The sequence below is a fragment of the Ursus arctos genome, unplaced genomic scaffold (assembly GCF_023065955.2).
Source record: "Ursus arctos isolate Adak ecotype North America unplaced genomic scaffold, UrsArc2.0 scaffold_37, whole genome shotgun sequence".
Lineage (NCBI taxonomy): Eukaryota > Metazoa > Chordata > Mammalia > Carnivora > Ursidae > Ursus > Ursus arctos.
In genome coordinates, this window is record NW_026623053.1 from 24,116,749 (window position 1) to 24,144,042 (window position 27,294).

Consider the following 27,294-nt stretch of genomic DNA (forward strand, 5'->3'; position numbering starts at 1 on the left):
TATTTGAAATTATATTTGGTTTGTTTGGGGCACCTGGCTGGCTCAGTCAGTAGAGCGTGTGACTCTTGAACTCAGTTGTGAGTTCAAGGTCCACGTTGGGGGGTAGAGAATACTTAAAAAAATAAATAAGAAATTACATTAAGGGGTGCCTGGGTGGCTCAGTCGGCGTCTGCCTTCGGCTCAGGGCGTGATCCCGGCGTTCTGGGATCGAGGCCCACATCAGGCTCCTCTGCTAGGAGCCTGCTTCTTCCTCTCCCACTCCCCCTGCTTGTGTTCCCTCTCTTGCTGGCTGTCTCTCTCTGTCAAATAAATAAATAAAATTAAAAAAAAAAAAAGTACATTTAGTTTGTTTTTTGAAAACTCATGAGACTTTTCTAGCTTTAAAAAAAACCCTTAATTTCTGGACACTTTCAGGACTCTCCCTGCCCCCTTTGTTCATTTGTTCTTTCTTTCAACTCTTTTTTTTTTTTTAATTAAGATTTTATTTATTTGAGATAGAGCATAAGCGGGGAAGAGGCAGAGGGAGAAGCAGAAGCAGGCTCCCCACTGAGCAGGGAGCCAGACATGGGGCTCAATTCCAGAACCCTGGGGTCATGACCTGAGCTGAAGGCAGATGCTTAACTGGCTGAGCCATCCAGGTGTCCTGAGGGAGAGAGTCTTAAGCAGACTCTGAGCACTGAGCATGGAGCCTGATACCAGGCTTGATCTCATAACCCTGAGATCATGACCTGAGCCGAAATCAAGAGTTGGGCACTTAACCAGCTCAGCCATTCGGGCACCCCAGTGATTTCACAATTCTGTACATTACTCAGTGCTCACCACAACGAGCGTAGTCACCATTTGTCACTATACAACATTATTACAGCATTATTGACTATATTCCCTATGCCGTACTTTTCATCTCTGTGACTTATAACAGGAAGTTTGTACTTCTTGATTCCCTTCACTTATTTTGCCCATCTCCCCACCCACTTCCTCTCTGGCAACCACCAGTTTTCTGTATTTAAAGTCTGTTTGCCATGGAACACTACATCAAAAACTAATGATGTACTGTATGGTGACTAACATAATGTAATAAAAAATTAAAAAAAATGAAGTCTGTTTGCTTTGTTTTTTAGATTCCACATATAAATGAAATCATATGGCATTTGTTTTTCTCTGACTTATTTCATTTAGCATAATACCCTCTAGATCTATCCATGTTGTCACGAATGACATGATTTCATTTTTTTTATGGCTCAGTAATAGCGCATTGTGTGTGTGTGTACACACACACACACACATATATATTCTTATTTATTTACTGACAGACACTTGGGTTGCTTTCATATCTTGGCTATTGTAAATAATGCTTCAATAGGTCTTTTACTTCCTTGGTTACATTTATTTCTAAGTATTTTATTCTTTTGGGTGCAGTTGTAAATTGAGTTTTCTTCATTTCTCTTTTTAAGATTTTAAGATTTTATTTGTCAGAAAGAAAGAGCGTGTGTGAGAGAGAGAGAGAGGGAAAGAAAGAGCGCAGGCAGAGGGAGAAGCAGGCTCCCCACCGTGCAAAGAGCCCGACATGGGACTTGATTGCAGGACCCTGGGATCATGAACTGAGCTGAAGGCAGACACTTAACTGAATGGGCAACCCAGGCGTCCTGTCCATTTTTCTTTCTACTACTTTGTTATCAGTGTATAGAAATGCAACAGATTTCTGTATATTGATTTTTGTATCCTGCAACTTTATTTTTTTATTTTTATTTTTTTAAAGATTTTATTTATTTATTCGACAGAGATAGAGACAGCCAGCGAGAGAGGGAACACAGCAGGGGGAGTGGGAGAGGAAGAAGCAGGCTCATAGCTGAGGAGCCCGATGTGGGGCTCGATCCCATAACGCCGGGATCATGCCCTGAGCCGAAGGCAGATGCTTAACCGCTGTGCCACCCAGGCGCCCCATGCAACTTTATTGAATTCATTTATTCTGAGTTTTTCGGTGGAGTATTTAGGGTTCTTTCTTTCAATTCTTGATCACAGTTTGTACTGGAGTTTAATAGTACAGTAGTTCTTTATACCAACAGGTTATATGTTTTTGCTTCAGTTACCCAGTTTCAGAATAAAATTTTTTTATAAGCTTTGGGTGAAGGAAATTAGAAGTATATCCAGCAATATATTCATAATCCTATATATTGATTTAAATGGAAAATATTCCATTAATTTATCAATAATTGATTTAGTATGGTATATGCCCTATACCCTCAATTTCTTAACAAGCCAATTTGTAAAGCGTTCCTAAGGTACATTTGTGTCCTTTAATAGTAATAAGACTTCTTTGTTCTTCCCACAAAAAAATCACTGGAAAAAAGTGTTTGCCAGGGAACCAGGAAATCTGGGTTGTAGTTCTGGCTCTAAAATTGACTATGTTATGTAATGTTTTGGGGATTTAGTTTGCTAACCCAAAACTTGTGTTTTGTCTGAGTCTTCATAAAATGTAGATGGAAGGAATATATCACTGCTATTGAAAAGTGCAAAATATGTTTGAGGAACTTGTTGGACGTTTACTAATATTCTTATTTCTTGGATGCTTGGCTGGAAGGGCTGAATGAAAGATGTTTCAAAGCGTTATCTTCCTCTTGTAAAGAGTACTTCTGATGTAATTTATAGTTAAAAAAAAAAAGAAGTTTAATGATATGAATTCTAAATTTTACCACTATTTTATTTTTGTTGGTAACCTAACCTTAAAAATTTAACAGGTACTGTACTTGATTTTGTGTAGGCTGTTCAACAGGTTATTACTAACCTACGAATTGGGCAGATAGAACTTCGTTCTGAAGATTCTCCAGATATTTTGCCATACTCTCATGAAAGGCAAGTTGAAAAGCTAGTTGTTCCCCTAGGTGAAGAACTTGCAGCCATCCAAAAAGCATACATCCAGGTAAGCCGTTTTTATTACTATTCAGGGTTTTGATAAGTGAACTGTTAATGCCTTTATTTTATTTTGTAGAATCTGGCTGTGAGAATATGTAGTTATATCATTTTATATAATATGTTGAAAAACTCTTTGAAATTAAAATGGAATGAGTACCATGTTTTATTTGTTAGTTATTTTAAAGAGGAAATACAAAACGATGGACCATTTCTAAAGCCAATAATGGCCTTATTTTTTAAAGTATACCTATTAATTACAGACACACATATAAATTGCAGAGTATACAAAAACCTAAGTGTATATAGCTCAGTGAATTTTCACATAGGAAACACACTTATAACACATGTCCAGATTTAACTAGAAGTTTCTTTTAAGAAAATATATTTTCAGTATTTTCCTTCTGGATCCCTTATATAGCAGTGATTCTCAACTGAAGGCAGTTTTGCCCACATGGTGACATTTGGCAATGTCTTGATACATTTTTGGTTGTCATAACTGGAGGGGGTAGAGAGTAGACTTACTACTAGAATCTAATGTGTGGAAGCTAAGAATGCTGCTTAACATTCTGTAATGAACAAGAATAGCCCCCCAGGGGCGCCTGGGTGGCTCAGTCGTTAAGCGTCTGCCTTCGGCTCAGGTCATGATCCCAGAGTTCTGGAATCAGGCCCCGCATTGGGCTCCCTGCTCAGCAGGAAGTCTGCTTCTCCCTCTCCCACTCCCCTGCTTGTGTTCCCTCTCTCGCTGCCTCTCTCTCTGTCAAATAAATAAATAAAATCTTAAAAAAAAAAAAAAAAGCCTCCCAACAACAAAGGATTATCTGGGCCAAATGTCAGTATTGTAGCTATTGAGAAATTGCTTAGCCAGTTATCAATTTCAATGGGAGAAATTTGAGGTAACACACCATTTTTCTATAGTTCATAATTACCGTCATGCTAGGAGAACATCTTGTTCTCGTATCTTCATTGTTACAGATTAAAGATGCCTGCAAATTCTTTGACACTCCTCCCATGGAGAGATAAGATGCATTTCCTTTTCCCTGTAATCTAGACTGGCTCTGTGACTGACTTTGACCAACAGAATGTGATAAACCTCAAGTAAGCCATGATGAACCTCAGCTAAACCGTATTCGGGAGAAAGGAGGAACCCGTAGATAGCTAGAATGGAGGGTGTAGACACATGGCTCCAGTTGAGGTATTACACTTAACATTCAGCCATTCAAGGCTCTAGACATCAAAGAGCAGAGATTAGCTGTCCCTGCAGTGCCCCGACAGAATTCTTTTTTATATTTAACATTTTATCTTGCAATAGTTTTAGACTTTCAGGAAATATGCACAAATAGTATAGAGAGTTCCAGTGGGGAGATACTTTGAGACTACTCAAATGTCCTGTTTCTCAGCATATTTTTCTCTCTAATTTTAGTGTGCAATGATGGTTCTTGCCTGCTGTGGTTACTTCTGTTGGGTTTGCCTAATCACGGTTTCTCCTTTCTCCTAATTCTTTTATGTTTGTCAATTAGAATGCAGACCTGTTTCTTCCTTTCATTTATTAATTCAATTCTTTGTGTCAGTATAGACCAATATATATTTTTTTCCCTATCTGCTACTATCTAATACTGATATCAGTATGAATTTTTTTGCTCAGATTGTTCCAGCTTTGGCCATTTATAGTTCCTTGTGTCCTTTAGACATGTACTTTTTTTTTTTTTTTTTTAACACTTCTTAACTTTCTGGCCTCACAAGATATTTTGTGCTCATTTAGTATTTCTCATGTCCCAGCCATGGAAGCAACCATTTCTCCAAGGAATTCTTGTTACTTTTATGGAAGAATGGTATTTTGAAACCAAGATTTGTGTATTAGGTGTGCTCATTGTTAATGTGGTATCTTGGCCTGAGCTCTCAGTGATGGGCTTGAATTCTTACCTGAAGAATTAGAATCATGAGCAAGTAAAATGGTTGTTTTAATTTATGATGTTTTCAAGTACTTTGCTATATAGGAATAGATAGCCAAAATATTCATCTATCATTTAACCTTTAATAAGTCTTTCTTAAAGAAAAGTTCTATAGGAATATGCTTTATTTTTGTTTTCAAATTATTTGTAACAAAAGTCTAAGCATTATTAATTTAAGATATGGCAAAGTATTTCCAGTAATCATTTCCTTTTTGATTAAGTTTTTTTTTTATTTGAATATAGTTGGCACACAATGTTATAGTAGTTTTGGGTATACAGCATAGTGATTTGACAAATTTATATGTTTTGCTATGCTCACCACAAGTGTAGCTACCATCTGTCACCATACAACATTACTATATCATTGATTATATTCCTTATGCTGTGCCTTTTATTCCCGTGACTTACTCATTCCATAACTGGAAGCCTATATCTCCCACTCCCCTTCACCTATTTTGCCCATTTTCTCAACCTCCTCCCATCTGGCAACCATTACTTTGTCTCTGTATATGTAGGTCTGATTCTGCTTTTTGTTTGCTTATTTGGTTTATTCATTTGGTTTTTTTTTAGATTCCGCATATGAGCAAAATCCTTTGGTATTTGTCTTTCTCTGTCTCACTTATTTCACTTATAATACCCTCTAGGTCTACCCATGTTGTCACAAATGGCATGATTTCGTCCCTTTTTGACTATGTAATATTCCATTGTGTATATGTATCTATATATACACACCACATTTTCCTTATCCATTTGTCTACTGATGGACACTTGGGTTGCTTTCATATCTTGGCTCTTGTAAATAATGCTACAATAAACATAAGGTTACATATATCTTTTAAAGTTAGTGTTTTCATTTCCTTTGGGTAAATACACAGTAGTGGAATTATTGGGTCATATGGTAGTTCTAATTTTTTGAGGAACCTCCATACTCTTTTCCACAGTGGCTGTACCAATTTACATTCCCAGCAACACTGTATAAGGGTTCTTTTTCTCCGCATCCTCACCAATATTTGTTATTTCTCATCTTTTTGATTTGGCCATTCTGACAGGTGTGAGGTGATAACTCATTGTGGTTTTGATTTGCATTTCCCTGATGATGAGTGATGTTTAAAAGATTTTATTTATTAGAGAGAGAGAGTGTGCACAAGTGAGGGGAGGGGCAAGATGGAGAGGGAGAAGCTGACTCCCCACTGAGCAGGGAGCCCAACATGGGGCTCCATCCCAGGACCCTGGGATCATGACCCGAGCCAAAGGCAGCTGCTTAACTGACTGAGCCACCCAGGCGCCACTCTGCTCATTTTTAAAATCAGATCTTTTTTTGGTGTTGAATTGTGTAAGCTCTTTATATATTTTGGATATTAACCCCTTATCGGATATATCATTTGCAAATATCTTCTCTAATTCAGTAGGTTGGCTTTTCATTTTGTTGATGGTTTCCTTTGTAATGCAGAGATTTATTTTTTTTAATTTATTTTATTTATTTAATTAATCTTTTTAAGTAAACTCTTCACCCAATTTGGAGCTTGAACTCATGACCCCAAGATCAAGAGTCACATGCTCTACCAACTGAGCCAGGCATCTCCAGAAACTTTTTATTTTGATATAATAATCATCTACTTAATACATTTTGTCATGATTAAAATCATTCCATTTATAAGGATGTAAAAATTATAATTTGTATAAACACATATAATAGGCATTTCATTTTATTGATGCTTTTGGAGTGCTTCTGTAGGTAATATGATCAGCAAAGCTGGAAGGGAGGAAAAATAGAACTCTACTAAAATAGCCCTATTTTAGGAACTAGAATTAGGCAAAAATTTAAACAGTTAATTCCATATTGCTGTACTAGGTCTTCATCTCTAGGTCTCTGTTTTCCTTCACTGTGCCATCAAGCTCAACCTGCATCAGGACCTTTTGTCTGTTATTTCCTCTGCCTGATATGTTCTGTCTTTAGCACTTATCATCATTTGATGTCAACTCAAATATTACCTCTCTAGAGAGACCATCTGTGTTTACCTTAATTAACAGTGACCCCATTTCCCTCCAAAACTCTATAGCATTACTGTGTTTTAGGTTCTTAAATGCATTTATTGTAATAGAAACTTTGTTCACTCCTTATTTTTTGCTTCCCTTCATTGGATGTAAACTTTATGAAAGTAGTGACTTCATTTGTCTCAGCTACAAATTCCCAGCCTTTGGAAAAATGCTTGACATATACTAGATGCTTAATAAGTATTTCTTGAAAGAATGAATCAACAAATCAATTTGAATGTACTCAAGACATTTTGATTTAGTCAGCAAGACTACAAATATTTACCTATATGCCAGAATTTGTTCTTCATATTGAAGATGTAACAGTGAGAAATCAAAGGCCCTACATTCATTGTGCTTAGATTATAATGTATGTAGGTTGGGGAGGGAGGGGAATTAAGAAATACACAGATAAACGCATATGTTCTTAAATTATGGTTGGATCCAATGGTTGCTTGTGCTGACTATCCTATGGATGTTATCTGGGATAAATGTTAAGTACTTTTAAGTTTTTTTGTTATTTTATGTGTTTACTTAAAAATTTATTTTAAGACAAACTTTAGTATGTAACTTCTCTTTTAATATGTGAGAAAATGATTGTATTTGAAAGAGGACTTTTGAACTAAATTTCACTGAAATTTGCAGGTTTTGGAGGCATTTGCCAGTTCTTTGATTCAGAGGAATGTTTTGATGAGAAAGGATATCCCCAATCTAACAAAATACCAGATAATTTTGGCAAGAGATCAATTTAGGAAAAACCCATCTCCAAATATTGTGGTAGGTATTTTTAAATTAATTTTGAAGAGAGGTTAAGTTTTTATTTAGACCCAAGATAAAATGTAAATAAAAATTGTTTTTTGGTATATATTAGCTCATCAAGAATTTAGATATGATTTATATAGTTTATAAGAACCATGAAAAAAGTCTAGTGAAAATATACTTTAATGCTTTGAATTAAGGTAATTTTATCTTTTAACTTTTAATAAAGACCTGGTATTTTAGTTCATTTCTGTCAAAGTGCCATGAGAGGGTAGAATATACTAACTTTTAGACCTAGAGCATTTAGTCTTAACTCTTGATACTAGAGGTTGGAGAAAGCATCATAGTAAGCTTCTTATTTCTAATCTTCCTAGGAAAAAAAATAGATGGATAGGAACATACCTATCAAGCTAGGTCCAAAGTCAGAAGAGATGTTCACAAGCAGGAAAGCTCTGAGTCATTCTTTGAACTGAGAGGGAATGCATTTGCAAAAGAACAGAGACAATTGAATGAAGGTATAAAGGAGTCAGTGAACAAGCCAACATAGCTGACGTGAAAGATTAAGGAAGTCAGTTATGATAGTTAATCTAGGTTGTGAGCACATAACAGTAGCTTTAAATGTTACACCAAGAAATGTAGACTTTATCGTGTAGTATCTAGGGAACCACTAAGGGAACCTCTTCTGTAAAATACAGTATATTATATTAAACTTTAATAGAATGTTTTAATTTCTGCTAGGCATTGAAGGTTCATTGAAATTTCAGGTAGTAAATCTAAACCTCTTGAACTTGATCTTACTGATGAGAGTTTGTATTTTGCGAAGAGGTGGTTTAGGTAATGGGTACCATTTAAGGACATTAATCTCTACCCTGCAAACATTTAAAATGATTATTACTGATATTAAATGCTACTAAAGATGTAAGGTAGAGAATAATAGTCTTTATCTTGAATAAAGGAAAAGAATTAAAATTTATTCTCAGTGGTCTCTTTTAAAAATTATCCTGTCTTATAGTTATACCTGTTGTATGCTCTCATAAAAGGAATATGTATTTCACTTTTCCTTGAGAGTAGTGGTTAAAAGCACAAGGACCCTGAGCCAGATTTCATGGGTTGAAATACTGGCTCTACAGCTTCCTCATGTATAAAATGGGCATAACCATAGAACCTACCTCCCAGATGTTGGGATTAAACGAGTTTGTGTAAGTAATGTGCTTAGAACAGTGTCTGGTCCTAGGACAGCGTCAGATGTTATTATGGCATGTGTAGTTGGTGTTAAATGTTAGTGTTAAACTGTCTGATTAAATTTTGTTCTGGTGTCAGTAACATTTATAAGGATAGGCCATTATGTGATTTATTTTCCATCGTATCCCAAATATCTATCTCTGTGCTTGATATGTAGTAGGTACTTGTTAAATAGTTCTGAAAGAACAAATGAATATATATACTGTTAATAATTTACCTAGAAAGAGAAACGGTATATGAAATATTTTTCTGCATCACTTATTCTCTTTAAGATGCATGTTTCGTATTGAATTAAAGAAAAAAAATTAAAAAGGGACAGATTTTAAAATGGAAAATACACTGGCACTATGTCCTATGACATTCAATAGGTGGACCTTGAATAGAGTGGTAAGTTTCACACAGAACATGTATCTTTATTTCTTCCTCTGGTTAAATTCGGTATGTGCTTGTTTTTCTAGGGAATACAACAAGGCATAATTGAAGGAGAGTTTGCTATTTGTATTAGTTTATATCATGGTTATGAATTATTGCAGCAAATGGGAATGAGATCATTATATTTCTTCCTTTGTGGAATTATGGATGGAACTAAAGGTAAATTATATGAAATTATTTAAAGGAATAAGGACATATTGTTATTTTGGTTAAACACGTATCGAAGAGTTTGGGTTACTTAAAAATGCTTTATTTTAACAAGCAATAAAATAGGGGTGCCTGGCTGACTCCGTCAGTAGAGTGCGTAGCTCTCGATCTTGGGATCATGAGTTTGAGCCCTCCTTTGGGCCTAGAGATTATTTAAAAAAACAAAAACAGAACAACAACAAAAACAACAAAGAGCAGTTAAATAGTTATGTAACAAATGATTACGCTTTTTTGTATTTGATAAATTAGTGATAGAAAGCAAGCCATTCATTAATACAAATGTGAATGTGGAACTGGAAATAGTTGCTGGCTTTCATATTTAAATTAGAAAAATTTGTATTCATTGCTAAAGTTTAACTTCTTTTTAATAATAAGTTGGATTAATTTTGCTATTACATTTATTAATTTGGAAAATATTTTCCTAATTTCCGAAGGAATGACTCGGGCAAAAAATGAACTTAGCCGAAATGAGGACTTCATGAAACTCTATAATCATCTAGAGTGCATGTTTGCACATACACGCGGTACTTCAGCAAATGGCTTTTCTACTATCCAAAAAGGTCTAGTTTTTCTTTTAAAATTTTATATTATTTCTCTTTATCATATTGATTTTGAAATGTTGCTCCATTGATTCACGTGTCTATAATTATTTCTATAGCAATAGGTCTATTAAATGCTTAAAGATTTTATTCTTTAAGTTAGGATAAATATATATATTCCAAGTTTATAAACTTTAAATATATAGTAGATGTTAGTAGTAGTTGTTATTGTTAATGAAAATTCTCAGAACTACCAAAAACTGATTTATAGCTTAACTAAATACATATTTTTCCCTTCTGCTTTGCTGCTGATTTCCTTTGGATTCTCTTTCAGAATGAAATTATAATAAAAATTCAGGGGCGCCTGGGTGGCTCAGTCAGTTGAGCATCTGACTCTTGATTTCGGCTCAGGTCATGATCTCAGGGTTGTGAGACTGAGCCCCACTTTGGGCTTCACACTCAGTGGGGAATCTGCTGGAGATTCTCTCTCTCCCTCTCCCCTTTCACCCCATAAATAAATAAAATAAATCTTTAAAGAAAATTTCAAGGTTTATTTTATAGTAGGGCTTATGTGCTACACAGATGCTACTATTTAAATAAACAGAAAAAAATTAAGTTTACAAATCTATTTTGAAGATTTTATTTATTCGAGAGAGAGAGAGAGAGTGTGTGAGCATGAGTTGGGGGAGAGGCAGAGTTAGAAGCAGACTCCCCGCTGAGCGGAGAGGCAGACGCAGGGCTTGATCCCAAGACCCTGAGATCATGACCTGAGCTGAAAGCAGATGCTTGACTGACTGAGCCACCCAGGCACCCCAAGAAATCTATTTTGACAAGGATAATTAAAATACATTAATGTAATTGAATGGAAAATATATAACAATTTTTTGGTGTTTTTGTTTTTGTTGCAGGAGATAAAAAAAATTTTTTCTATAGTCATCCAAAGTTAAAGAAATTAGAAGAAGTTGTAGTCGAACACTTCAAGTCATGGAATAGTAAGTCATGTTTGTAGCTTCAAGGCGAGACAAAGCTGCTGAAAGAGCTAAAACTCTGACCCATTAGTTTTTGCTTACACTTTATGGAGAAGATGGGCTTTTACTTACTAGGATAATAAACCTAAGAAAAAAAAGCTTTAAGAAATTTTGGGAGAGTGGGACAAGGGAAATGGTGGGAATGCTAAGAATAAGGTATTCTATGAAAAAGAAAATAAGTCTGGGGCAATAGAAGGTAAGCAGACAGTAAAGCAATATACAATATAATGGTGGGGAAAAGTAAAGCAGGTAAGGACATAGTCATGGAGGAGTGCTGTTTTATATAGGGTGTTAGAGAAAGCCTGTCTCTAGGGTGATGTTTGAGCTGTTACCTGATGGAAGTGAGGGAGAAAGCCTTGTAGATTTTTGGGGGGTGATCATACCAGGCAGAGAGAATAGTAGATTAAAAGTCCCTGAGGCAATGGGGTGTTTGATATGATTAAGGATCAGTAAACAAACCAATGCTGCTGGAGTAGTGTAATGAGGGTAAGAGTGGTTTAGGTGAAGATTGAAGAGGTGGCCAGGGACCACATCATATATGGCTTGTAGACCAAGTCAAGACTTTGGTTTTTATTCTATAAATGTTTATGCTTTGTGAAACCATTGTAGGGACATTTAGAGCAGTAGAGTGATGTGATCTGACTTACATTTTTAAAAGATCACTCTGGTAGCTTTTGCTGAGTGTACACATTAGCCACTTAGGGGACTATTGTTACAGTTTAAGAAGATAACAGATGATGGTGACTTGTACCAAGAAAATAGTAGTGTAGGTGCTAAGTGATTATAGATTCTAGATGTATTTTGAATTTGGGGCCAACAGTATTTGGTGATAGATTAGACATAGGATATGAGGGGAAAAAAAGAATCCCATGAGTGTGTGTGTGTGTGTGTGTGTGTGTGTGTGAGTGAGTGTGTATGTTTTGAATAATTATATGAGCAAAGAAAAAAGTTAAGAACAGCATACAGAAGAAAGTGCAAACACATTTAGATGCTTTTGAGATATCTAGGTGGAGATGTGTAAGCATTGAATAAGTGAATCTGGATCTCAGAAGAATGGTCTGGGCTTTTTTTTTTTTTTTTTTTTAAATCAGAGAGAGAGAGAGCGTGTGCGGCCACAAGCAGGGGGAACAGCAGGCAGAGGAAGAAGCAGGCTCCCCACTGAGCAAGGAGCGGGACTCGATCCCAGGACCTTAAGATCATTACATGAGTGGAAGGCAGCTGCTTAACCGGCTGAGCCACCCAGGCGTCCCTGGACTATTTTTAATCTCTTAACATATATATGAATAAACTTTGAAATCACAGCATGAAGGTAATATTTAAAGTTTCAAGAATGGTTATGATCACATTACCAGGAATACAGTTTAGAGACGAGAGGACCCAGAATGTAGTCCTGAAGAATACCAACATTTAAAATTTGGAGGAGGGGTGCCCGGCTGGCTCAGTTGGTGGAGCATGTGACTCTTGATCTTGGGGTTGTGAGTTTGAGCACCACATTGGGTGTAGGGGTTACTGAAAAATAAAATCTTAAAAAAAGAAAGGAAAAAAGCCACAAAGGAGGTTGAGAAAGAAACTGGACAAGTGAATGGCAGAGAAGCTGAGGAAAGAGACTATTTTAGCAGGAAGGGGAGTGTACTGTGTTAGATGCTGCTGAGAGGTGTGGTAAAGTGAACTAAAAAGTGAGCATTGATTTGGCAATATGGAAGTTATTAAGACTTTGGCAGAGGTGGTTCAGTAGAATCAAGGTAGAAAGGCAGGCTATAGCTGGGTGAAGGTGATAAGCTTTGCATTGAAAGTACCAGTTGGTCAGGAGTTGGTCAGATGTAGAGGCTTGATAATTCAAAGGATGTTTACCTAGAATAATAATCTTTGCAGCAGCTCTTGCTTTTTCCTTAGGTATTGTGAATTAACTTTACATGTGTTAAGTCATTTAATTCGTAGGGCAGTTATGAAGACTAAATGAGTTCATATATAAAATGCTTCATATAGTCCCTGGCATGCACGTAAAGATAAATATAATAGAAATAATAGGAAAGCTTAAAAATAAAGGAAGACATAAAAAAAACCCATACATATTCAATTATTAACAATTGCTATGTGCAAGTCTGTATACTTTATATTCCACTTGCTTTAGATATGAAAAAATTAAAGCTTAAAGGGATTAACTGTCATGGTTATACATCACCCAGAGAGTAAGTGGCCACCCTCAAAGATCATATTCTTACTTGTGTATTCTGCTGCCTCCCAAGCACAGAGACCTTGAGATCAGCTTTGTGATTGACTGTAGGATGTATTCTATAGTTATCCTTGGAGAATTTGAAAGTATCATAGATTTGGGGACAGAATCCCATGGCCTGGATTGAGAGAGTGCTTTTAGTGGACAATAAGAAAAGGAAATATTTATGAAATTAGTGGGAGCACTGCAGTTCTGTGATTCTGACTTGGAAGGTAAGGGGGAATAACCGGCATCAGGCATGAATTGAAGGACTGGGTAAAAGTGATTCAGGTAATTTTTACTTGATTTGTTTAGGATTTTATTATGACAGCCAACGAGAGGTAGGGAGCCAAAAATACTAAAATTACTAGAGTAGGTAGGAGGAAAACCAGCAAAGCTTTTAGATGTCTTGAATTACTTTTTTGAAAGAAATTCATTAGTATATAGTTTCAGGGTTGTCTTGAAGTAGTTCTTGGGTATATGCTTTAAAAAATGTTGTAATTAAAGTATTTTTTTTTTTTATATAGCTCAAAACACCTCTGCAAAGAAATGTGATGAGACCAGAGTTATGATCTTCTCTTCATTTCGAGATAGTGTTCAAGAAATCGCAGAAATGCTTTTACAGCATCAGCCAGTTATTAGAGTGATGACTTTTGTTGGCCATGCCTCAGGGAAAAGCATGAAGGGATTTACCCAGAAGGAGCAATTGGAGGTAATTATTTTTGGAGATGATGAAAACTAAAATAAAATTGATTAGCTTTGTACTTATACCTCTTTTGTTTTAACTCATTGGTCAGACAGCTACTTTTTAAAAATAATTTTGTAGTAGGCATGTAAACATAGGCATATTTTGAAAGATCAAAAACGTGGTTTTTGTGGTTTCAAGACTTTTTTTCAAGTAAGGTAGTGTATAGTGGTTAAGCAGAAAGGCTCTGAAATCATACTAGCTAGGTTGGAATCATGGCCCTACCACTACAAATTTCTTTACTTCTTGTGCCTCAGTTTTCCTTATCTGTATACATAGTTCTTATAGTTGTTGTGCGCATTAAATGAAATCATACTGTAGAGCTTTCAGTAAATGTTTACTTTTATTTTTTTAAGTCATGTTATTTATATATTCTAAAGAAATAATGAGCTTATTTCTTTTTTCTATTATTTAAAAATCTTAATTTAAGAATATGGTTGGGGAGATTCCTGAGTGGCTCAGTTGGTTAAGCATCTGACTCTTGATCTCAGTTCAGGTCCTGATCTCAGGGTCGTGAGATCAAGCTCTGCACTGGGCTCCATGCTGGGTGTGGAGTCTACAAAAGAAAAGAAAAGAATAAAAGAAAAAAAAAAAAGAAACATATAAAAATATGGCCAGGGGTGCCTAGGTGGCTCAATCAGTTAAGCTTCCGACTCTTGATTTTGTTTCAGGTCATGCTCTCGGTCAGGAGATCGAGAACCATGTGGGGCTCTGTGCTGGGCGTGGAGTCTCTCTCTCTAGCACCATGCCACCCCACCTGCCCTGGTCCCCAACCCCATATGCTCTCTCTCTTGGAAAAAAAAAAAAGGGTCGGAGGAAACCATTTATCCATTTATGCTCTGAATATGAGTCATAAGTTTTCTTTTTTCTTTTTTTTTTAAGATTTTATTTATTTAGTTGACAGAGACAGCCAGTGAGAGAGGGAACACAAGCAGGGGGAGTGGGAGAGGAAGAAGCAGGCTCCTAGCAGAGGAGCCTGATGTGGGGCTCGATCCCATAACGCTGGGATCACGCCCTGAGCCGAAGGCAGAGGCTTAACGACAGCACCACCCAGGCACCCCAAGAGTCGTAAGTTTTCTAAGTGCTGTAAATGGTTTTTTTTTTTTTTTTTTTTTTTTGAAATTTTAGACTTTTTTTTTTTTTTGTTTAAACCGTATAGAAGTTTTTGCAGGTTAGCTGTAGGTCTACATTTGAATAGTCACTGACAATCAGGTGTGTCTTCAATATCTAATTATTTTTGACAGATCTTGATTTTGTAAACATTAGTGGGAGGAATCCTATTCTTTAAATGTCTTTTATACCAGTCCTCATTGCACTCAGAAGAGTCTGTTTAAGCTGACTGTATCTGGTGAGGACAGTCTAAGAGGTTTTTCTGAGTCTGCAAGAGAATACCTGTGCCCATCTCAAATCTGATTATATGTATTTTAAAAGGTTCAGATACCTAGCAGGCTATTATTACTACTCTTAACATTTATATATGAATGAAAAATGAAGTGGATTTTTGTCTAGGGTGTTAAGCATTTTGAAATGCTAACAGTACCCAGCCTAATCTCTGGCCAGTTTTGATATTACCTAAAATCATTATTTCCTGAGTTTGTCAGGTGCTATAAGAAACCTCATTGATTTTATATTGATTTTGTCCTTTCCTCACTTATATCAATAATATTTTTATGTAGGCCAGAGTAACAACCCTTTTTATTACTCCTGAAATAATTGCTTTCCTAAGATCAGTTTTATTCTAAAACTTCTGTGCAAACAGTTGTAATTAAATTATTCATTTATTTAGAAACGGGAGATGAAGTCAGGGAGGAAGTAGGGGGCCAGATCCTTTAGGACTTTAAGTCATTTCCATTTTTTAAAAAAAGTTTTTCTTTAAATTTCAGTTAGTTAACGTAGAGTGAAATATTAGTTTTACAATATGGTGATTCAGCACTTCCATACAACACCCAGTGCTCATCACACAAGTAAGTGCCCTACTTTATCCCCATCACTTATTTTAGCCATCCTCCTACCAGCGCCCCCTCTGGTAACCATCTGTTGTTCTCTATAGTTAAGAGTCTGTTTCTTGGTTTGCCTCTCTTTCTCTTTTTTCCCCCTTTGGTCATTTTTGTTTTGTTTTGTTTTTTTAAAGATTTTTTTTATTTATTTGAGAGAGAGAGAGAGTGAGTGTGAGAGCAAGCCAGGGAAGGTAGAGGGACAAAGAGACTCCTCACTGAGCTCAGATCCTAATGCAGGGGTCAATCTCAGGACCCTGAGATCATGACTTGAGCCAAAATCAAGAGTCAGACGCTTAACCGACTAAGCCACCCAGGTCTTCCTCATTTTTGCTTCTTAAGTTCCACATATGAGTGAAATCATAATGGTATATGTCTTTCTCTGACTGACTTATTTCACATAGCATAATACTCTCTAGCTCCATCCATGTCCCTGCAAATGGAAAGATTTCATTCTCTTTTATGGATGAGTAATATTTCATTGTATGTATATACCACCTCTTCTTTATCCATTTTTTAGTCAATAGACAACACTTGGGCAATTTCCATAATTTGGTTATGATAGTTAATGCCGCCATAAACATAGGGATACATGTATCCCTTTGAATTATTATTTTTGTATTCTTTGGGTAAATACCTAGTAGTGCAACTGCTGGGTCATAGGCTAGTTCTATTTTTAACTTTTTTTTTTTTTTAAAGATTTTATTTATTTATTTGACAGAGAGAGAGAGAGACAACCAGTGAGAGAGGGAACACAGGCAGAGGGAGTGGGAGAGGAAGAAGCAGGCTCCCAGAGGAGGAGCCTGATGTGGGACTTGGGATCACACCCTGAGCCGAAGGCAGACGCTTAATGACTATGCCACCCAGGCACCCCTATTTTTAACTTTTTGAGGAACCTCCATACCGTTTTCCACAATGACTATATCATTTTGCATTCCCACCAACAATGCACCAGTGTTCCTTTTTCTCCTCATCCTGGTCAATACCTGTTGTCTCTTGTGTTGTTGACTTCAGCCATTCTGACAGGTGTGAGGTGATATCTCATCCTAGTTTTGATTTATATTTTTCTGATGCTCAGTGATGTTGAGCGTATTTTCTTGTATCTGTTTGCCATCTAGATGTCTTCTTTGGACATGTCTATTCATGTTTTCTGCCCATTTTTTAATTGGATTGTTCATTTTTTGGGTGTTGAGTTTGATTTGTAGTTCTTTGTAGATTTTGGATACTAACACTTTATCAGCTATGTTATTTGAAAATATCTTTCCCCATTCCATGGGTTGCCTTTTAGTTTTGCTGATTGTTTCCTATGCTATCCAGAAGCTTTTTATTTTGATGTAGTCCCAATAGTTTATTTTTGCTTTTATTTCCCTTGCCTCAGAAGTAGTTGCTACAGCCAGTGTCAAAAAACACTGTCTGTGTTCTCCTCTTGGTTTCAAGTCTCACATTTAGGTCTTTCATAAATTTTGAATTATTTTTGTGTATGGTATAAAAAAGTGGTCCAGTTTCACTCTTCTGCATGTTGCTGTCCTGTGGTCCAACACCATTTGTTGAAAAGACTGTCTTTTTCCCGTTGGATATTCTTTCCTGCTTTGTCAAGTTTTAATTGACCGTATAGTTCTGGGTTTATTTCTGGGTTTTCTATTCTGTCCCGTTGATCTCTTGTCCTGTTTTTGCACCAGTACCATACTGTTTCGATCACTACAACTTTGTAATTTAACTTGTAGTCCGTAATTGTGATGCCTCCAACTTTGCTTTTGTTTTTCAGGATTGCTTTGGCTATTGGGGTCTTTTGTGGTTCCATACAAATTGTAGGGTGGTTTGTTTTAGCTCTGTGAAAAATGCTGTTGGTATTTTTATAGGGATTGCATTAAATGTATAGATTGCTTTGGGTAGTATACACATTTTAACAATCTTTGTTTTTCTAATTCATGAGCATGGAATATGTTTTTCTATTTCTTTGTGTCAGCTTCAGTTTCTTTCATCAGTGTTTAATAGTTTTTAGAGTACAGGTCTTCTTTTCACCTCTTTGGTTAGATTTATTCTTAGGTATCTTATGGTCTTGCTGCAGTTGTAAATGGGACTGATTCTTAATTTCTCTTTTTGTTGCTTCATTATTGGTGTATGGAAATGCAACAGATTTCTGTACATTGACTTTGTATCCTACAACTTCCCTGAATTTGTTTATCAGTTCTACCAGTTTTTTGGTGTAGTCTTTGGCATTTCTAAATAGAGTATCATGTTGTCTGCATACAGTAGTTTGACTTCTTCCTTGCCAATTTGGATGCCCTTTATTTCGTTGTTGTTGTTAGACGTCTGATTGCTGAGGCTAGGACTTCCAATAGTATGTTAAATAACAGGGACGAGAGTGGACATCGCTGTCTTGTTTCTGACCATAGAGGAAAAGCTCTCAATTTTTCCCCATTGAGGATAATATTAGCTGTGGGTTTTTCATAGATGGCATTTATTATGTTGAGGTATGTTCCTTATGAACCTATGTTGTTGAGGGTTTTTATCATCATTGGGTGTTGTACTTCATCTTCTTTGTCAAATGCCTTTTCTGCATCTATTGAAAGGATCATATAGTTCTTATCCTTTCTTTCACTAATGTGGTGTCTCATGTTGATTGATTTGCAAATATTGAGACACCCTTGCAAGCCAGGAATAAATCTCACTTGGTCGTGGTGAATGGTTTTTTAAATGTATTTTTGGATTTGGTTTGCTAATATTTTATTGAGAATTTTTGCATCCATGTTCATCAGGGATATTGGCCTGTTCTCTTTTTTAGTGGAGTCTTTATCTGGTTTTAGTATCAGGGTAATGCTGGACTCATAGAATGAATTTGGAAGTTTTCCTTCCTTTTCCGTTTTTTGGAATAGTTTGAAAAGAATAGGTGTTCACTCTTCTTTAAATGTTTGGTAGAATTTGCCTGTGAAGCCATCTAGCCCCGAACTTTTGTATCGTGGGAGATTTTTGATTACAGATTCAGTTTCTTTGCTGGTTATCAGTCTATTCAAGTTTTCTATTTCTTCCTGTTTCAGTTTTGGTAATTTATATGTTTCTCGGAATTTATCCATTTCTTCCAGGTTGTCCAATTTGTTGGCCTTTGGTTTTGCATAATACTTCCTTGTAATTATTAGTATTTCTATGGTGGTGTTTGTTATTTCTCCTCTTTTATTCATTATTTATTTGGGTCCTTTCTCTTTTGACAAGTCTGGCTAGAGGTTTATCACTTTTATTGATTTTTTTTTTAAGTTTCTACATCATTTATTTCTGCTCTAATCTTTATTATTTCCTTCCTTCTGCTGGCTTTAGGCTTCTTTTGTTCTTTTTCTAGCTCCTTTAGGTGTAAGGTTAGGTTGTTTATATGAGATTTTTTTCTTGCTCTTTGAGATAGGCCTGTATTGCTATATATTTCCCTCTTATGACTGCTTTTGCTGCATCCTGAAGATTTTGGACTGTTTGTTGTGTTTTCATTTTCATTTGTTTTTATGTATTTTTGTTTTTAGTTCTTTGATTTCCTGGTTGACCCATTCATTGTTTAGTAGCATGTTGTTTACTCACCATGTATTTGTGGTCTTTCCAGATTTTTTCTTGTGGTTGACTTCTGGTTTCATAGCATTGTGGTCGGAAGAGGTGCATGGTGTGATTTCAGTCTTTTTGTATTTGTTGAGGTCTCTCTCTTTTTAAAGATTTTATTTATTTATTTATTTGAAAGAGAAAAAGAGAGCGAGAAGAGAGCATGAGTGGTGGGGGGAAGGGGTGGAGGGAGAGGGAGAAGTAAACTCCCCGATGAGCAGGGAGCCTAATCTGGAGCTGGATCCCAGAACCTGGGATCATGACCTGAGCAAAAGGCAGACGCTTAACCAACTCAGCCACCTGGGTACCCCTGTTTAGGCCTCTTTTGTGATCTATTATGTGATCTGTTCTGGAGAATGTTCCATGTGCACTTGAAAAGAATGTGCATTCTGCTGTTTCAGGACAGAAAGTTCTGAATATTTTGTTAATTCCATCTGGTCCAGTGTGTCATTCAAAGCCACTTCCTTTTTTATATTCTGTTTAGATGATCTGTCTGGTGATGTAAGTGGGGTATTTCCATTTTAATAACTTTAGCTTGTTCTCTGGGTAAGATCGGAAAGTAAGACCTTGGAGAGTTTGAAGCAGAGGAGGGTCATGACCTAGTTTATATTTTTTAAAAAATCACACCAATTGCTATCTTAATAAAGTATAGTGAACTAAGTGTGTAAACAGAAAGACCAATTGGAAAGTCTTATTATAATACCAAGCTAACGATGATGGTGACTTAGACTAGAGTGGTAGCAGGGAAATTTGTGAGAAATGGTTGGATTCTGGATATATTTTTGAGGGTCAAGCTGAGGGGATTTATTGGCAAATTAGAGTGGGGTATGAGATTCACGAGTGTGAAGGCTGACTCCAAGGATGACTCCAGGCATTTGGCCGGAAAAACTGAAAAGAGTTGCTATTAATGAAGATAGACAAGACTTCAGGAAAAGCAGGTTTTGGAGAGAAATATCAGGGGTTTGGTTCTGGATGAGTTAACTTTGGCATGTCTATGAGATTAGTGTTTTTCTGACTGAAAATTGATGGAGGACTAGTTTATTTCCTCTTAGTATATCACAGATACTTTTGAACATTATAATAATAATTAATAAAAAAAAGTAAAATTAATGAAAACAATGTTCATGGCCAATTTTTTTTTATTAAAGCCAACAAACGTAGTATTGCTCTGTCAAGTTTCTAAACACTTACTCTTAATTTTTGTAGTTATGTTATTGTTGTTGGCTGGTAATAGTTTGTGAACCACACCAGTAATAAACGGTTTGTGAACTACACTTTGAGTAGCATTGTTTTATTTTTGGAATTTTTAAATTTTATCTTTTAAGATTTTTATTTATTTATTTGAAAGAGAGAGAGAGCAAGCATGAGATGGGGGGAGGGGTGGGGAGGGGGAAGCAGACACCCTGCTGAGCAGGGAGCCCGTGACAGACTTGATAACAAGACCCTGGGATTATGACCTGAGCCGAAGGCAGACGCTTAACCAACTGAGCCACCCAGGCGCCCCTGAGTAGCACTGTTTTAAACATCAAGTAGAGATGTTGAATAAACAGTCGAATATATAAATCTTGAAGTTTATTAACATGTGTACCTTATACATGGGAGATATGCAGGGAAAAATGTGTAACTTCCTAAGGTGGCTTAGAATTGACTTAAATACCATATTAATAGGGAAAGGAGAGGAGGAAGATAGGCTTCTTAGTAGAGAGAGTGATTGATTTTTGGGAAAGATGAATGGGCCCTTAGAAGAATAGAAGGGAGGTGTGATAGTTTGTAACCGAGTTTGGCTGTTGGGATGGCTTTTAGTCTCCTTTCCTGTGATGAGTCAGTTTTTTCTGATTGATGAAAATCTGGGGGAGGAGATTTATGACAATTGAATTCCTTCTGTTTTTGGACAGATAAGGGGGAGAGGAAGCCTCTCCCTGCTTTTACTGTTTTTCAAGTTTCTATAGCTCAAAATAATCAGTACATCAAAACAGCATATTTTGGGGCAGCATGTCCTAAACTCCCACAGTCATAATTTGGGATGGCATATTCTGCTACCCTTCATTGGAATGGCAGTATAGAAGGTAAGATAGGAATTTTAAGAGTAATAAAAATTTTACTTTAGATAGACCTAGCAATAAATTTAGGTCTAAGATATGATTAGCAGTAATTGCTCTGGGCTGTTTACCTGCCCATGACCCTTTAGTGACACTTAAATAATATCTGGGGTTTCTCATTTATGTGTAAACTTAGCAAACCTGTTTGGCATCACAACCATTATGAAGGCAAAGACATTAGGACTGCCCTTTGCATTTTCACTGTCTGTTTTGGTATGTATTGCCATTTTGCTATTTCTTTTCCTATTCCATAGTATCCTGAATTCTGATTTGTAATCTGATCTCACCATTTTGGGGTGAATGGAAAAAGTGTGCTTTGATTTACAAGTCTCTTACATTTGTATTTGGTTATTTTTAAATCATTTTTATTTTAGGTTGTGAAACAGTTTCGTAGTGGTGGTTATAATACATTGGTTTCTACTTGTGTTGGTGAAGAAGGTTTGGATATAGGAGAAGTTGATCTTATAATATGTTTTGATGCCCAGAAGAGCCCAATTCGTCTTGTACAACGAATGGGTAGAACTGGCCGCAGACGTCAAGGCAGAATTGTTGTTATCCTTGCTGAAGGACGGGAAGAACGTGTAAGTAGACTTGTAGAAAAATGATCTGATAATTGAAATTTGAGAGATATAGCTTAAGATAAATATCCGTCTGTTAACATTCAAAGTCCAAGCAGTCTGTAGGAAATTGTGGTTGCTTTTTTCCCCCTACTTTGTAGTAGATTCTGAATATTCTTTTCTTGTAATTAGAATTTTTAACTGGATTCAGTTTTGTAATTTTATCCATATAAAGAAACACATTTTTCTACTTCAGTATTAATTTAGAGATACTTAGTTAACAAAAATCAATACATATTATTATTTTTTTAAATCTTTGAGAGGTCTTTAGCTTTTTTCTTTTTTTTTTTTTTTTGAAGATTTTATTTATTTGAGAGAGAGAGATAGCGAGAGAGAGCACAAGTGGGGGGAGAGGGAGAAGCAGGCTTCCCACTGAGCAGCGACCTCCAAGGGGCGGGGCTGGGCAAGGAGGCTCAATCCAAGGACCCCAGGATCAGGACCTGAGCAGAAGGCAGATGCATAACCCACTAAGCCACCCATGTGCCCCTTAGTATCTATTTTGTTTTACTATTTCCCTGTGTTTCTAAGGCCTGTTTTTTGTTTTTAGTTTAGTTTTTTTCTTATATTTTTAAATACAGTGAACTGAGAATGGTTTTTACATTTTAAACCAACTAGTTAACCAACCAACAATATGTGCCGGAGATATTATGTGGCCTGCAAAACCTAAAATATTTACTTCCTGGCCCTTTATGGAAAAGTTTGTTGATGCCTATACAGAGTGATAAGGAACTTAAATTATATTCATACTTTGCTACAATCTTGAGTGACAGATCTTCCTGGAATATGATGTTATACCTAATATTATTTTGTTTGTTACACTAAAGTTATTAACTAATTTTTGTAACTCAGTGGGACTATTTCCTTGGGCAAATACGTAGGTTCATATTAAATATTTTTTCATTAATTATGGCAGTTATAAAAAATTGATTTAAAATGTTTTATAGACCCTTTAAATATCATCTTGAAAAATGAATTTTTCCCGATACTTTTCATGTGATTATAGCATATTATGTAACATTCATTTTATCTGTAAAGTGATTCCAGTAAATTAAATATCGGCAACTTATAAAAATCTATGTACTATCAATCAGTGGAATTAGGCTCTAACTGTATTTCCTTAGGCAAACTACTTAACTTGTATATTCAGGTGCTTTTCTTACCTGTAAAATAATCATAATGGCCTACATTTAATGAGTACCTGCTCTCCCGGGCTGTGTTTTAAGTACATCAATTGCATTATTTCATTTAATCCTGTATGGGGATTAATGCTTTTCTTGTATACAGTAAAGAAAACCGAAGTGTAGAGATATGAAGTAACAAGATGGAATACGGGAATAGTATTAAAAAAAAAAGCAATTTACACTTATTTATATAAATATTCACCTTATTCAGAAATAGATCCTAAATAAAAGATAGATTTCCTTTGTGCAGTATAGTTATGAAGGTAGGCTTTATAATACTAGATTTGAACTGATTTTCAAGAGTTAATTGAACAGGTCTCAAATTTAAGTTAACAGGTATTCTCCGAGTTTAATTTACTGTTTATAATAAATCCAAATAAATATAATAACTTGTTATGGCTAAGTGACTATTATAGAAATAATGTAATTTGACCTTTTTCTTTGCAGACTTATAATCAAAGTCAGTCCAACAAAAGAAGTATTTATAAAGCTATTTCAGGTAACAGGCAGGTACTTCATTTCTACCAAGGAAGTCCACGAATGGTTCCTGTTGGAATCAATCCAGAATTACACAAAATGTTCATCACATGTGGTGTGTACGAACCAGAGAAGCCTCGGAACTTGCAGCGGAAGACCTCGAACTTTTCCTATAAGAATGGTAAGTACAAAACGTTGCATTTGAGCCATGCATTTTTTTTCCTGTTGTTAGTTAGCAGGCCTTATGTTGATATATTTCCTTTTTGAGAAACTCCTTTTTTGAGAAACATTCTAGGATGTTATGGGTGTTGCAAAGAATAAGAGATTATTCCTGTGGCAAAGGAAAGGAGATAATGACAGAACAGAGTGAGAAACTCACTGTTGGGAACACTCTGCGGCTCCTACGAATCCCTGTGGGTTTCTTCGCAGTGCAGCTCCTCTCAACCTCAACTTTGCCATAGCTTCTGCTGGTCTGCAAATCCTGGGGATCATCCTGACACTGCTTGGCTGGGTAAATGCTCTGGTGTCCTGTGCCCTGCCCTGTGGAAGGTGGCCGCCTTCATCAGCAACAACCTCATCGTGGCCCAGGTGGTGTGGGAGGGGCTGTGGACGTCCTGCGTGGTTCAGAGCACAGGCCAGGTGCAGTGCAAGGTGTATGACACTCCCTGCTGGCACTGCCCCAGGACTTGCAGGCAGCCCGTGCCCTCTGTGTCGTTGCCCTTCTGTTGGCCCTGCTTGGGCTGCTGGTCTACCTTGCAGGAGCCAAGTGTACCGCCTGTGTGGAGGATAAGGACTCCAAGGCCCGTCTGGTGCTAGTCTCTGAGATCATCTGTGTCATCTCAGGGGTCCTGATCCTGATCCCCATCTGCTGGACGGCTCACGCCATCATCTGGGACTTCTACAACCCCCAGGTGTCGGATGCCCAAAAGCGGGAGCTGGGAGCCTCCCTCTACTTGGGCTGGGCAGCCTCTGGCCTTTTGTTGCTGGGCAGGGGGCTCCCGGGGCTCGAGCCATTATATGGCCCGATACTCGGCGTCTGCCGCACATGCCACCCCTCAGGGTGCCCCTGGGTGCCCTACTAAGAATTATGTCTAATTCTGGTAGGGAAGTGGAGACTCCCTCGACCGTGGAGCCTAACCCTCTGAACTGGAGACATCGAGATGGTGATCCAGACAGCTTGGGGATTGTTTTTATCTTTTTTGCTTTTTGGGGGAGGGGTATTTTTAAAATTCATTTGATAACCTAACCAAGGAACCCAAGTCTTTCCTGGGCTGTGCTGTTGGTCTTTCTCACCTTCAGAGGATGGATCCAAGGAGGTGATGCTTCACGGTGTCTGAGCTTTCTCCACGCTGGACATCCCCATCTTGGAGGCCAGCCTGGAGCTGTGGGCCAACATAAAGGCTGCCGGCTGTTTCAGCCTGTCCCTGAGTCCCTCCCTACTAGTCAGGCCTCTGGAACCCCTGGGGGCTCTTAAGCCTCACGTGGCCTTTAGAAGAGCAGATGATAAGTCACCAAAGAACTGCCCGCTTCCAAGTCTTATGACCTCTGGCTCCTCTAACTGGAGTCCCGTCCCAGCTGTGCTATAGACATTCCCCCCTCCCATCCTCTCACCTTCAGCCCCTGCACACTTCAGCCATGCCTCCCCCCATACACTCACCAGTTTTTGCTAAATAAAGCGTGTCTTACTTTAAAAAAAAAAAAAAAGAAACTCACTGTTGGGAAAATTAAAATGTCCTGCCAACCCAAAGAATCCTCTTTACAAAATGTAGGAAAGGAAAACTTTTATTATCGAATAAGCACTGAATCAGATTACAGTGTGTATCGTAGACAATCCACTAGGATAATAAAAAGACAGAAATTCTACCCCATACATCCCTTTAGGTAGTTATGATTCTTTACATACATAGTCTCAAGATTAGTAGTAATTTGTCCTCCTACAAGAGGATAGCACCTTTTGCTGTATATTCTTTCATAGTTCATCCCCAAATCACCTGGTAATTGAGGTAGCCATTTTTGTTAGCTTTGTTGCCTTTATTCAAAGAAATAAGACTTCTTGGGGCGCCTGAGTGGTGCAGTCATTAAGCGTCTGCCCTTGGCTCAGGGCGTGATCCCAGCGTACCGGGATCGAGTCCCACATCAGGCTCCTCCGCTATGGGCCTGCTTCTTCCTCTCCCACTCTCCCTGCTTGTGTTCCCTCTCTCGCTGGCTGTCTCTCTCTGTCAAATAAATAAATAAAATCTTAAAAAAAAAAAAAAAAAGACTTCTTTTATCTCTGCATGCATATAGTGAAGAGAATGGTGCCTAGGCTAAACTTCCCTGGTGACTGGGAGATAGGGACACTATCTTCCTTGATGTTTATGTTGCAGAGAGTGCTGCTACATCCTTAAAAAACATCTATGGTTGAAACACTAGAGGCTTGCTCAGACTTTACAGAGATTTGCATATGACATCAAAGAGTTAAAAGATTTACAAACATTAGGTGTCTCTGGAATTGCTTTAAGAAAAGGAGAAGGAATGGTTTCTTCCCTTTCTGCAAAAGAAAAAACAATTTTTAAAAAAAATTTACACGAGATAGTAAATTAAATTCCTGGTGATTCTGAGTCAGTGAGAAATTCTTTGGTGCCAGGGAGCGTAGCTAGTAATGAGAGTGTTCCTACTTTAAGAATCGAAGAGATTTTGGTGATATCAAGAAAATATCTTGAAATTTTAATACTATGAAGATGAGAAACTAAATTTTTTTTCTTTTCAATTTTACTTAATCTTTAGGGCTTCTAAAGAATCATAATATTATATAGTTATATTTTAAGATTTGAGGAAGGAACATTGGGGGTCATCTGGTCAAATTACCTATCAGGAGTGGTTTCTGCAGCAATTTTTTAAATATTTTAAGAAGAACAATGATATCTTGTTAACTCTAGGTACTATGTTATATACAGATCTCTAGAATGTATTCATCTTACGTAACTGGAACTTTAGATGCTTCGAGAAACAACTCTCCATTTTTCTCTCTACCCAGCCCCTGGCCACACCGTTCTATTCTCTCCTTGTATGAGTGATTATTTTACATATCTCTTATAAGTGGAATCATGCAGTATGTGTGCTTCTGTGACTGGCTTATTTTACTTAGCATAATTTCCTATAGGTTCATTCTTAGGAAATGGTGGGATTTCTTTTTTAAGGCAGAATAATATTCCATTGTATGTACATGCCACATTTTCTTTCTCTTTTTTTAAAGATTTATTTGAGAGAGAGGGCACAGGCAATGAGGGAGGAGCAGAAGGAGAAGGAGACTC

At 37.0% G+C, this 27,294-nt stretch overlaps 1 protein-coding gene and 1 pseudogene across 1 annotated transcript in view; both read left to right on the plus strand.

Annotated features, from left to right (window-relative positions):
* The window catches only part of FANCM (FA complementation group M), a 62,622-nt gene that overhangs the window by 6,541 nt on the left and 28,787 nt on the right, over positions 1-27,294 (plus strand). The window contains exons 4-11 of the mRNA XM_026513662.4: positions 2,759-2,917; positions 7,539-7,670; positions 9,353-9,485; positions 9,968-10,093; positions 10,981-11,064; positions 13,840-14,024; positions 22,101-22,307; positions 23,972-24,182. Of these exons, the coding sequence (XP_026369447.1) occupies positions 2,759-2,917; positions 7,539-7,670; positions 9,353-9,485; positions 9,968-10,093; positions 10,981-11,064; positions 13,840-14,024; positions 22,101-22,307; positions 23,972-24,182 (1,237 nt within the window). The remainder of the gene's footprint in view (positions 1-2,758; positions 2,918-7,538; positions 7,671-9,352; positions 9,486-9,967; positions 10,094-10,980; positions 11,065-13,839; positions 14,025-22,100; positions 22,308-23,971; positions 24,183-27,294) is intronic.
* LOC123001860 (claudin-6-like) lies at positions 24,303-25,096 on the plus strand (annotated as a pseudogene).